We start from the raw sequence: 12733 nt of genomic DNA on the forward strand, positions 1-12733 counted from the left end.
TAACCGACCAAGTTGCTATCTAAAGTAACATCTATTCTACCTCACTAGAGGGTAATTATACTTCTGAGCTGCACTGGTTAGCTGTACATTATAGCTTTCTTCAAACTATCCTCTGTAGCTGCTCACATGTCAAAGAGTCGATTCTTAAAAATATTATTCTAGTTTATATTAGTGTTGCTGTAAGCAAAGGAGCTTAGTAACTCCTAACACTTGCGAATAGTAAGCTCCATCTCGTTCGAGAAAGGACATTCCAAATGTTAATTTATATTGCATTCTATTGGTCGTTTGGAACTTAGCAAATGTTTAATGTCATTTCATTTTTTTATGGAACATTAACAATTTTTAAGTTTCAATCAGATAACCTTTTGAAGGAGGACTTAAATATTTTTTTTCCACAATTACTGAATAGTTATATGTGAAAATTTAAGTTCCGCAAACTTTTTATGTCCAGTCCAATAATCCAATAAAATGAGGGAGGGATCAACAATAGCACTATAGGGTCGTTTGGTACACGTACTAAAATAACCTTGAGATTAAAATTTTAGGACTAATCTAAGGTGAGTTATTCAGGATTAAACTTAAAATAAGATTTATATAGCATTTGGTAGATGGTATAAATTGATGACTTCTAGAATTTATGATACTCGTTAAGGAACCTGCAAGCCTCTGTGTATGTCTGTCTATATACCCTTACCCCTTGTGCACATTCCATCACGCAACAACAGATTGATCAGGAGCTCGTACAATTCTTAAGCAGGTCTGCAGCGGCAAAAAAAAAGGTATTTTTACAGTCATTTTCTGTGTGTACCATGTATTTTTACTGGTAATGATCATTGATGTAGTTATCATTACTTAAGGAGAATTTACAATTTAAAGGCATTAGACGCACCTGTTGATGAAATATATATTGAAATTTCTATGTTCATGTCCATGTGACCCAGGAGGTCAGGGATTCAAGATGTGGAAACAAAAATGCAAGATAAGGTTGCGGATAGTAAACCCTTGTGGTTCGGCCCTTCCCCGGAACCACGCATAACGGGAGCTTTAGTACACCAGGTTGCCCATGTATAATAGTCCAGGTCTAAAACAGTTAATGCACTTACATTCACTACATATAATCAAAGAGTTGATTAGGTTGCAGAAAATGCTTTTCTTTATTTAGTTTTTTACTCATCTTTTTTGCATTATTTGTGTCTGCGGGGCCTAAACCCCGACATGTTTTCCGTAATATCCACTTAATCTGCTGGTTAAACAGCTGTATGGGGCTTAAAATTAGACTAAGATGTAAAGAATGTTTATTCTATAAAGTAACAGGAATAGTTTCTTTGTATTACAGCATGATATCATGTTGCCTAGCGTTGAACTTTTATGCATATGTTTACAAATGAACAGGACTACGTCTAGGTCTATATCCGTCTCAAAGGGAAGGAAAAGAGGAATAATTCCTTTACCTCATATCGATTCATTTGCATTGAAGGTTGATTATGAATTAACTAGTCCCATTTGATGGAGTCCTACAATGTCGCTGTCTAATATTTTGGAAGGGTTGATGTATAGACTGCCTACTCTGACTGCCTACTCTTTGTACTGTTCCTTCACTTATTGCTTCATGATCATGGAGCTGAGTGCTATCTTTGACTGCTAGCACCAAATTGTTAATGTCTCCTTGAAGATTTGAGGCTGCTTCAATCTGGCTTTGCTTTTCCCCATTTCAAGCTCCATATGTACTTGTTCATTAATGAGATTGAATTATTTTCACATAAATCTCATAGTGATACGCTATCATCATCCCGACTCCCTTCTCGTTTCACATTATATCTGTTTAAGACCGGTAGTGATGCAGTTGCAGCTATTCTGAATGATCTTGCACCACCTACCACTGTTTGATCCTGTATCCGTCTAACATCTTTGCACACATTATCCAATATGGAGAGGAAGTCTCGCACGATCACGAATATTCTGAGCGGATGAGCTTCCTCTTTTGCAGCATCACCATGAAAATATTCTGTTACCTCTTTGACCATGGATAAGGCCTTTCTTTCTTCTTCCCTTATCCTCACTATCCCATCTTCTGCCTCCTTAAGAAATACTTTCAGCGATTCAAAAAAGTCACCTTGCATACCTTTCTTTTCATGTTGCAAAACCGATCTTGCTTTATCAAGTCCCACTTCAAGCTTCAAGACATAGCTTTCCAGGACATCTGAGTCCATAGCTGCTGCTTTTTTGACATTACCAAGTTCTCTGCTTAATCCAGAAACAACCTGCAAACCTTGCTTCTTGAAATCATCCTCTTTGAATTTGATGTTTGCTTTATTAGAAAGATCATCGTCAGGTGGTTCAGAATCCAGCTCTTCTGACCTGATAATCTCCTGGACCACAAAGTGAAGCAAGGTCGTCTTCCCATCTATTCCTTTTATATCTACTAATTTCAAAAGAGTGTCAAGTTTGAAAGCTCTGGCATCACCACGATTAGTTCCAACATTCATGCGGTTTCCTGTCCTTAGGACAGCTTCAAGGAGTTTGAGGAATAGTCTACTATTCTTCAATTCTTCACTGGCTACCTGTTCATATGATGTGCAATGCACCAGAGTTATTTGATCTTTTATATTATTCTAAGAAAAGTCTAATACTCCCAGGTATAAAAGAAATTTAGCCTAGCTAATGTATTTTAGGTAATTAGTACAGTATAACTCCGAGAGTGGCTCAAGTTTATCGGTGGAATAATTTGTTGTATTCCAGATTCTTAGAAAGGTAATCCATGCTAATAATCTCATTGGAAGTGTTAAATTCAACTCTAAATTCAGGAACAAAGAACACCAATGTAAAAGTTTTATAGCAGTCTAGGTCCTGGGAGACGTCATTTTATAACATATTTATGTCACATCATCTGAGAAATCAGAGTCATGAGGAATACCGATATTTGTATAAAGGAGGAGTTTAAACAAGATAATAAAAGGGTGAGGGGACATCTGAACAATTCTTGATGTATTATAGTCGAAAGGAGTCTACGTTGATGTATATTGGTGGAAGAATTCGCCATTGTAATGGTTATCTAGGTCACATATGGAATGTCCTAGTTTTGTGAACAAGCATGAGAATTTGGTCTTAATCAAAATACTGTATTATTAACACGTGAAAACAAAGGACTTTTAATCACTTTGGAGACGGTACAAAGGGAAATAGATAGTTAATAGTACCTCAAGGGTTTGGAAGGATTTCCTTAAGTCTTTCACTTCACCATCAAAATTTGCTCTGTAAAGCATGGCTTCCACTCTTTTGAATGCAAATGGTATATCAAGCACTGTCTTGAGGAATCGTTCTGCAGGCCCTAACTTTGAGGCGTCTTCACTGTACTCTCTTAGTTTTATCTCTTCTTCTTTTGTCGGAGCCATCTTGACTAAAGTCTCCAGAAGCTCAGGTCCTAGTCCTGCAGGATTTCCTGCAATACCAAAAGACATTCAATGCATAATGAAGCTGTAAAAAGGACTTTCCGAGCGATAGGCAGCATCATAGGTGTAATGAATACCCAATGTGACCCGATGTGCATAAAACATGCCAAATGTACTGGTGTCGTAGGTAAATTATTTTGGTATATGAAGAACTAAAAATATGCAATTAACTACTCCTAATTGTTAGACAATTAGCTTCGAAATGGCATATGAAATCCTATGGTGCACTTGTCGTGTTTAACTCTCTTTGTTCATAGATAGCACAACTTGAGACAATATACTGACGGTAGTTGTATTTAAGGTGATCTTGCGTGCATGTCTTAAAAGTTTGGTTCAGCAAAATACTGTTAGAGTTTCCAGGGAGATTTACAAAGTCTTAAGTCAGAATGAAAACAAAATGCTGCTTCTAGATAAAATTGTTTATTAAGTAGGATACATATTTTCTGGCAAGACGCAGCACAAATAAGTTTTCAGGAATACTGAAAACATTATAAAAATGAAGGGATGTTCTGCCTAAATGCCAAGCGTTTATTGAATTCAACAGGACCTCATTTGCGTTTGGATATCTGTTGTTTTCTGTTTTTCTTGCTTTTCTGAAGAGGTTGAAGATATTGCTTGATGCGAAGCGGAACTATAGGCTTTTAACTTTGAAATAGGAATACTTCTTTATTTCTGCTGATATAATTTGATTTTTCTCCGAGCAACCTAACGGTATGAGGGAACTCTTGAGAGTACTATGGATTGGATGCTTGAGCTCTATGGCGCTATTGTCATTAGGAACATACAGTTGGAGAACTAAGAAAATATGCATTTGAAATGGCTTTCGCATTACTAGGAGGATAAAAGCAGGAAAGTATAATAGCATGTCAAAAATGCAAATTCTTGCTTGCTATTTCTTGTAATGGACTTGATTCAACCTTTCTAAATGTTCTCTACTCTAAAGGTCCAAGGTAATTTCAGAAGCTAATGTGTATGCTTGTTATCTACCAACATTATTCCATTTCTACAATTATGCAGAAAAAGATTGCAGTTTTACTTGTTTGGGCATATCCTGAATTACATACAAAATACTGAACCCCAACATGAGAGATTACATACCATTTAGAAGGGCTTCAGAAACCTCGTCCTTAGTTACATTCAGTGCTCGTAACATTATGGCAATGTTCTGCGATTTCTTGGGGTCAAGTACCTTATTCTCCTGCTCAACTGGAGGAAAGACTGATTTCCTTGTAGCTTCCTTTGGTACAGAATTTGCTGAATTACATCCAAAAAGTGACTCCATCATGTCCTCATTCAATCTGTAATACAAAAGGTACTTGTTTGGTAAGATATTTGTGTTGCTGGTCATTCAATCATAATATATTGATCAACTACTTACTGGAAGGAGCTCGATTTCAATTGGTCCCACACTGTTGCTCGATCAGAGGTTGCTCGCACTTTGTCCCAGTGCAAAGGCTTCAACTTAGGCTTGGATGGATCTGTATCGCCGGAATCATGTCTTTCTAAAGAACTGGCACCTTCATTTTGTTCTTCAGAAGAACTTGTCTTCTCACTCCCTGGTGTTGATTTTGGAGTGGGACTCCTTGACTCTGTCTTGACCATTTGAGGATAAGCTGCTGAATGTGATCCTTCCGGTTTGCGGGGTGTTGAGAATTGAAGTGGGGGTGGTGGTGGAGGTGGTGGTCGAGGGGGAGGTGGAGGAGGAGGTGGTGGTGTTTTTGCTATTTGTTGGGCTTGATTGCTCATCAATTGAAGCCTTGCCATATCTGGTGGCGGAGGTGGTGATGAAAACTTAGCCCTCTTTGGCACATATGGCAATTCTGGCTTAGTGTACTGCAAGGGGGGCTCAGGTGGAAGTTGTTCCAACTGACCCCCTTGTGGTTGCCGTGGTGGAAGTGGAGGAGCTGGAGCTTGCTTAATGGATGGTATTATAGCATGTTTTAAATCAGGGGATGGATCAGAAAGGCGTGATCTTGGAGAAGTTCTCTTTGAATAAGGGACATAGTTCTTGTTGCTTTGGTAACTCTCGCGTAAACCGGGAGTGTAGAAACCTTCTTCGTTGCTGACAGATGAGCCTTGTGGAGTGTGAAACGCAGTGTCATGACTCTCCTCATCAGATGATGACACTGCAGTAGGTGAATTAATGCTAGGAGGGGATGGGGGTTTGGTCAGTGGTGGAAGGGGTTGAAGGTCAGGACTTGGTCTATACCTGGTCTCCAATCTTTTTACAGAGCTCAATTTTCGATAAGGTGAGCCATTAGCACCATTGGACTCAGTCATAGCTGATGTCTTAGCGGATGGCTCAACCGTCCCAATGTAAAGAAAAGTAGAAGGTGGCGTTCCCGATTCCTCATTGATCCTCTGATCAGAATTCCCCCTTACAAGCTTTTGACTTTCATCAGGGTGTTTAACACGGTGCTTGTAAAGGTAGAATGCCAAGGCAGATAACATTCCCAAGGTGACAATTCCAACTGATATTGCAATTGCCACTTTCTTGACTGGCTTTGCTGCTTGTGTACTTGCAACTGAGTTTGCCACTGGAGTTCCATTTGCTGGAGCTGGTGGAGTTTGATGTGTCTGATCTGGTGTAGTCCCAGCAGGAACTTCTGGGAAAAAAGGCTGTTCTGGACTAGAAATGACAGGCTCAGCCGGCGGCGGAGGCGAAGGCGAAGGCGGTGTTGAACTTACTGGAAAGAGTGGTTGATGCAGAATCCTCCTGGTGTTCCCCTTGGCAACCAAATCTTGAAATTGAAAACTGAAAGATAAAAGCAGTAATAATATGAAGAAGAAGAAGATACTTAGAACTGCTGCTCTCATGGTATTATTTCGAAGGTATCTCTTAATATATTTTCATTTCCCAAATTCATATCCAAATTTTGTTCCACATAGAATTCTCAAGAGAGAAAAAGACAGTAAAGAGAAGCTTCTGTTGGCTGCAAGATCTGGTTGTTGTAGTGTGGGGTGGGTGATGTTAGCATTAGCCCGCACTTTCTATAATTATGTACTGAAATTAAGATTTTGTTAAGTTCACAGTTAATTGCGTTTAACCGGATATGAAACTATAAATCATTAATTTAACTTGAATAGGAAAATAAATTAAAGCAATTTGATTCAAATTAAAAAAAAATAAAAATAAAAAAGTTTCAATTGAGGAACGCAATAAAGGAAGTGAATGCCACAGGACAGTGAGAATCTACTTTACTTCTTTTATAATATTGGGTGCTTTTTTCCACATTAAAGGTTGATGATGAGAGGATATGACAATTACTGCTGAAACTATAAAGATCTCGTTCTATATTTTTTTTTTTATTTTGTCCATATATTAAAACTTTTTTATAATTTTGTTTTTTTTTCCCTAAACTTTTTGCCTTTTCAGTAACAGAGACAAGGGGACAAAACAACGTTCCACCACTTGTTGCCGCTGTTAAATATACTGTACGTAGCCAATTTTAGCTTCCAAAATTGTAAGGACAAATATGGACATTGAAATTTATATCTGCCTGCAGTGGCAATCATATACACTTCACTTTCATATGTTTACACGTGTAAATCATCTCGGTAATATGCAACTTTATTGGACGGCTTTGATTCATGGAGGGACATGAGTGAACACTATGTTCTTATTTGTTAAAGCTTTTTTTTTTTTTCATTCAACGTTCGATATTTATATTAAAATTTAATTAATTTAAATTTATGTTGGGTAGAATTCATTTGAGAATAATGCTCTCTATAAAAGTTTTTTTATATTCAAATCTCAAACTCGAAATCTCTAATTAAAAAAAAAGCAACATCATTTAATTATTCCCTACACCACATCCATTGATGATCTTGCTTGTTAAAGTTGTGAAACAAGGCAAAAAGCAAAAGAAAAGAAGCAACATCATCCAATCATTCCGTGCACCACCCTTTACAAAAAATACGCTAACTTTTGAATATAATGAATTTAATAAAAATATATTTAATTAAATTAAATCAAATCACTCTTTAAAAAAAAAAATTATGTTGCTATTTAAATATAATAAATTTAATAAAAATATATTTAAAAAATAAATAAAATTTAATAATAACGATAAAATAGATACAAATTATAAATTGCTTTTTAATGTAACACTTTGAATGAATAGACGCAAACATCTATTTTAGAACAAGTAAAATATACAGATAAAGTATCAATTAGTACTGTTTTTAAGTAATGGAGTAACAATTTCAAGAAAAAGCTAGTGAACATTTTCATCCAAATATTACCATAATTATAATTAATTAAGGAGACAATGCAAGTAATTTGAGAGAAAATAAAGTTAACGTGCCTTGTTAACGTTATTCTCCGTTTTTTCAACTTTTTCCATTTGTCTGACAGCTAGATCCACCGACGACTTGTACATCTAATCCTGCTAATATTTTATTTTATGGGATTAAAACACGTCCTTCAAGTATATGCTTTATAATCTTCTTTTTCTTAATACCACCTTTTACTTTTAATTATTCAATTATTTGTTTATTCATCTACTTATTGTTGTTAGATCTACAGAATATTACAAAGGAGAAACGACAGTGTATTCCTTTTAACATCTTTGTTCTGGGGTAGAATTTTCACTAATATTTTTTAAAGAAATTTTAACATCCACTATATATAATTTTAACTTCAATGTTTGTGGCAAAGATAAAAAAAATTAAAATATAAAAAGTATACATACAAAGAAACGATGGAAATTTAACATCTACTATTATACATAAATATTTATTTAACTCCTTTGTGCCCCTAACTCTATCCTTGTACAGTATAATTTTTGAAAAATAAAATTCAAATAAATCCTTCGTGCCATGAGCTTCGCCTAGTTTGTAATGTCCCAATCAGGATTTTAGTGGGAAACTGCAATAGTCGTAGTGTAGAATTTGTGTTTATAATAATATCATAATTAATCACCACTGTCAAATTTATCCTTTCCTACTTTCTATTAATTATGTAAAAAAAGGGGAATAATTTATAGTAAATTCTTTCTGATTTCTTTAGTAAATTATAGGGTTCATGTAGCGGGGAACTTATCATCGCTGGAAAGAGCAGTGAGGATGCACGTTAGTGATTAGTGCTAAACGTTACTCAACCATATGATATAATTAACCCTATGATAATCATTTCGTAAAATTTTATAATTTCTATCTATCATGATAATAACTTTCACTAGAATTTGCCCCCTTTTTTCTTTTCTATTACGCCAAAAAATTGTCTATCTGGCACAATCATAACGAACTCATGGTCTCCCCTATTAGCAAATGAGTACTTTCCCCACTCCTTTGAATTCCTTGTCGTTGCACTTGTACAAAATATCACACTAATTAAATTTAATTGTTTGCACTTAAGTTTACTTCTTCCTCAAAATTTGCCAAATTAATACTTAGTTATTAGAGGAAACGATCATACATATTAAGACAAAACAGATAGTAAGTAAAATGTCTCGGTTGAGAAGTTAAAAGTCTTGGTTTGCAATCCCAACGTTGACAAAAAAAACACTACGTAATTTCTTCTCATATATTCTAATCTTGGTATTGATGGATAAAGTTACCGGGTACCTGTTGGTGGTGGGAGATAATCTGCGGAATTAGACGAGGTGTGCAAAAGCTGAAAGAAACACCACGATTATTAAAAAAAGAAAAATCTTTTTTAACTCAGGATATTTTATTTAAAGAAACAGAAATTGAGGAAGGGAGTTGCCAGTACAAAGTTGAAGCGTGTTAATTTGGATGAAACTCCAAATACGGAAAAACTGTCGGTGTTTAGTTCACTGTTCAACAATAGTACACAATTTAGAAAATGGAAAGCTTGACTAATTAGCTAGGTTACAATACATTATGCATCATTCAGGTCCATAATTCAACTTAAATTATTTCTGATTAGATGTGAATGACACTCAAATTTCTCTTTCCACGCCCAATAAAGCAACTAGCTTGGACCAACACGTTTCATAGATTTTCTTTGATGCTATGCATAGAATCTCAAACTTAGCCATGTAGTTAGGACTTAAAAGACATTTTACACATAGGAAGAAGTACTTTTAAATTTCTGCTTTTGAGTTTCAGCGTCACGTAAAAGTATACACAATATGTGTTGTCATAGCCGAGGCATTGCGGTAGGGATAAGGTCGGGATACAACTCGACCCTCTCCAAATTCCACCTTAAAAGGAATAAACTGGGTATGTTGTAGTTATTATGGAGCTATCAAATAATCAAGTTTAGAAAGATAATCAAGACTACTGATAATTTAGAAAAATCTAAATAAACTGTGCCAAATCTAGTGTGATCTTTAATGAAATATTCTTCCTATAAATTTATTTGCAGCAAAACTCTAGAAATATTTACTTGAATCAATTCCCTTCGATGGTATATTCAAAAGTTAATTGTTTGCAGACTGCAGTAATGAACTTATGATTCATGGCTTGATAGACGACCAATCTTCTACTATTAATAAGTTTGGTCTTGCTGGACGACATATGATTGATAGAGACTGACACATGTTAGACTGTTATCAGCCTTTCTGATTTTTCTCTTTAAATCAAGAACCACATTTGAACTATTGAGTTTACATTTGTAGTAAATGAAACATGTTAGACTGCTCAACCGAGTTAACTCATCAAACTCGTCCTAAATTCGCCTTTATAAGCTAGTTATAACAAGTTAACACTAGTGATAGAAATATTGAGAACCGAACAAGGTGTAGTTGGAATTTTGGCGAAGATATCATATCAGATTGCAGTGGCATATCCACACAGAGTGATTAATGGTCGATAGAACATCATTTATCAAAAAATTATAATCTATATATTAAACCTTAGAATCACCTCAATGAATTTTCTAACTTGGTCATTTTGCCCGATCGTGACACACACGTTAAATGAATGGTTACAGATGATGTCTATGGTGGGGGCAGCAAAAACATTCAGTACAATTTGTGAACTAGTTGAATTTAGACACCTTTAAAAATTTTATGCTTTTGTTGGCTTGGCACCATTTGATACTCCACCACTTGGTTTCTGGACACCCGTCCTTTGTCATTCGACATATAGCAGTCCTGGGCCCAATGATAAGACCAGGACAAATTAAAACATGAAACAATGCATCTTCTCTATTTACTTTCAAATGTTTTATTGAATATTATTACTACTACTAATGGAGTATTTGATGTTGGTGGTTAACACTCTTTGCATTAGAAGGTACCTGGCTATACGGAAAGTAGGGGAGTAAACTGTACGCCAGGAATATAATGTCGAAGAGTTTCATATCTTAATCCAACATATATTTTTTTTATATGATCAATGTGTATAATTTAAATCCATCATATCTTAATCTCTTTGTACCATAAGAGCAGATACGTGGGGAACGTTTAGGCATGACAAATTGTACCATAAGAACAGATACGTGGCTGGACTGCTTCTGCTGTCACAATGGGCCTAAGAATATATGTCCAGCAGCAATTTGTTACCCACTTACCCTTGTTATTGTCGGTAGCAATGATTGGGGTCTCTTTGTGTGATGTTAAATGTAAATTCGTTCGTAGTAGTAGCTACTCCTTGCGTTCACTTTTATAAAAGTTAATTTGACTAATTTTTTAAGCTAAATTAATTAGATTTATTCAATATTTTGAAATTTAAATGGCTATTTTTCAATCACAAGACGGCAAAATAGCTAATCCGACCTATCACGCATAAATACTACTAGATATATTGTGGTGCATCGCTGTTTAATTTGTACCTTAAATTAAAAATACTCCCTCTAATTCAACATAAGCGAATTGTTGAGATTTTTTTATAGTCCAAAATAAGTAAAATTTTCAAAATTCAAGAATGTATTAATGATTTGTTTTTCTAAATTTATAGGCACTCCATTCTATGTCAAGTCTGTTTTTCTGGAGAGTGCTATTCCTGTGCATAAATCTATTGGGCTGCAGTGTGTTTGCTTTGGGCCATGGCTTTGCAGTAAGACGATGAAACTGCTGCACCAATAGGCAGTGGACTCAAATTGGGCTATTAGCGCCAGAGGCTCATACACTTAGGGGTCGTTTGGTAGTGGATAAGAATAACGTAAAATATGATGTATTAGTAATGCTTATATTAATTATACGTGTATTTTTTTATGCAATATTTGATTTTACGTTTTAAAAATAACATGAATTTCATAATTTCTAACAATTTTTTTTTAATAAAAATACCTTCCGTATATATGGAGGAAAGAATGTGAATTTTTTTTAGGGATAATTGTATCACTAATCATGCTAATACATGCATTAGAAGTCATTGCATTATTAATACCATGAATTTTGACTTATTACACATCAATTCACGTTAGAACGTAAAATTAATATACCAAACAAGATACTAGTAATACACAAGATTAATGCGTATATTATTCTTTTAAATACACTCCACCATATGACCCCTTAGGAGTCGTTTGGTAGGGTGTATAAGAATAGCGCAAAATATAATGTATTATTAATGCTTGTATAAGTTATGCTTAAATTCTTCTTTTACAGTGTTTGATTTGGTATATTAAAAATAATATGCATTGCATAAATTTTTTCTAAAAAAACATTTGTTTATGAAAATAAGCTTCATAAATACGGTAGAAAGGATGTGAAAAAGATTTTGAGGAGTAATTTTATCTTTAATCATGCCAATGCATATATTAGAACTCTTGCATTAATACATGATTTTCATGTTTCAATGCACTCTGTCAAACGAGGAGAACTTGTTACTATTGGTTTTATCTATGTATGACAAGCATCAAAACAAGGGGTAATCTTTAATCTCGGGTTGTGACACATTCCTCTGCAGAATGTTTTAACCTAGTTTGTGGATTCAACTACCTCAACTAAAATTCAAAAGTTTCTATTAGCGTAGCAGCAGTATATAGATTGTACTAATGAAGTGTGTTCTTTAGGACCACAGATGCATAAGTGAAAAAGATATAGTCCTATTATTAAGTAGTCATAGGGCGGTCCATACCTACTTACCTATGGACTATAGCCTTCATCTCTTTTATAAGTTTACATACATAGTAGGCTACTGCCAAAAGACATATTTCTATAACCAATAATGAGTGTGCAACTGCCAAACTCCATTATGGTTGATAGAGAAAGCAATTTTTGAAGAGTCCACGTCTGATGAAAACGAAATGGTGGTCTTCTTATTATATGATCCTGCTTTTTTTGAACTAGCTTTTGTGACAAAGTTAGTACTCAAGATTATTTTGTTATGATAATTGACTAGGCCATGAATTTTACTCGACATAATGC

General features: G+C 34.9%; 1 protein-coding gene across 1 annotated transcript; it reads right to left on the minus strand.

The window, feature by feature from the left end:
• Positions 1–1285: 1285 nt before the first annotated feature.
• LOC107860198 (formin-like protein 6) lies at positions 1286–6693 on the minus strand. The gene is made up of 4 exons (XM_016705472.2): positions 4828–6693; positions 4548–4747; positions 3198–3439; positions 1286–2561 (listed from the first exon to the last, which is right to left on the minus strand). Exons 1-4 carry the CDS (start codon positions 6264–6266, stop codon positions 1767–1769), a joined length of 2676 nt encoding a protein of 891 aa, XP_016560958.1. The 5' UTR covers positions 6267–6693; the 3' UTR covers positions 1286–1766.
• Positions 6694–12733: the final 6040 nt, after the last annotated feature.

The sequence above is a fragment of the Capsicum annuum genome, chromosome 2 (assembly GCF_002878395.1).
Source record: "Capsicum annuum cultivar UCD-10X-F1 chromosome 2, UCD10Xv1.1, whole genome shotgun sequence".
NCBI lineage: Eukaryota > Viridiplantae > Streptophyta > Magnoliopsida > Solanales > Solanaceae > Capsicum > Capsicum annuum.

Coding starts and splice junctions, on each gene's coding strand:
- LOC107860198 (XM_016705472.2), bottom strand. CDS start 6,266: ATGAGAGCAGCAGTTCTAAGTATCTTCTTCTTCTTCATATTATTACTG. Junction 4,748..4,827: donor TTGAAATCGAGCTCCTTCCA/GTAAGTAGTTGA, acceptor TTTGTATTACAG/ATTGAATGAGGACATGATGG. Junction 2,562..3,197: donor AATCCTTCCAAACCCTTGAG/GTACTATTAACT, acceptor TCATATGAACAG/GTAGCCAGTGAAGAATTGAA.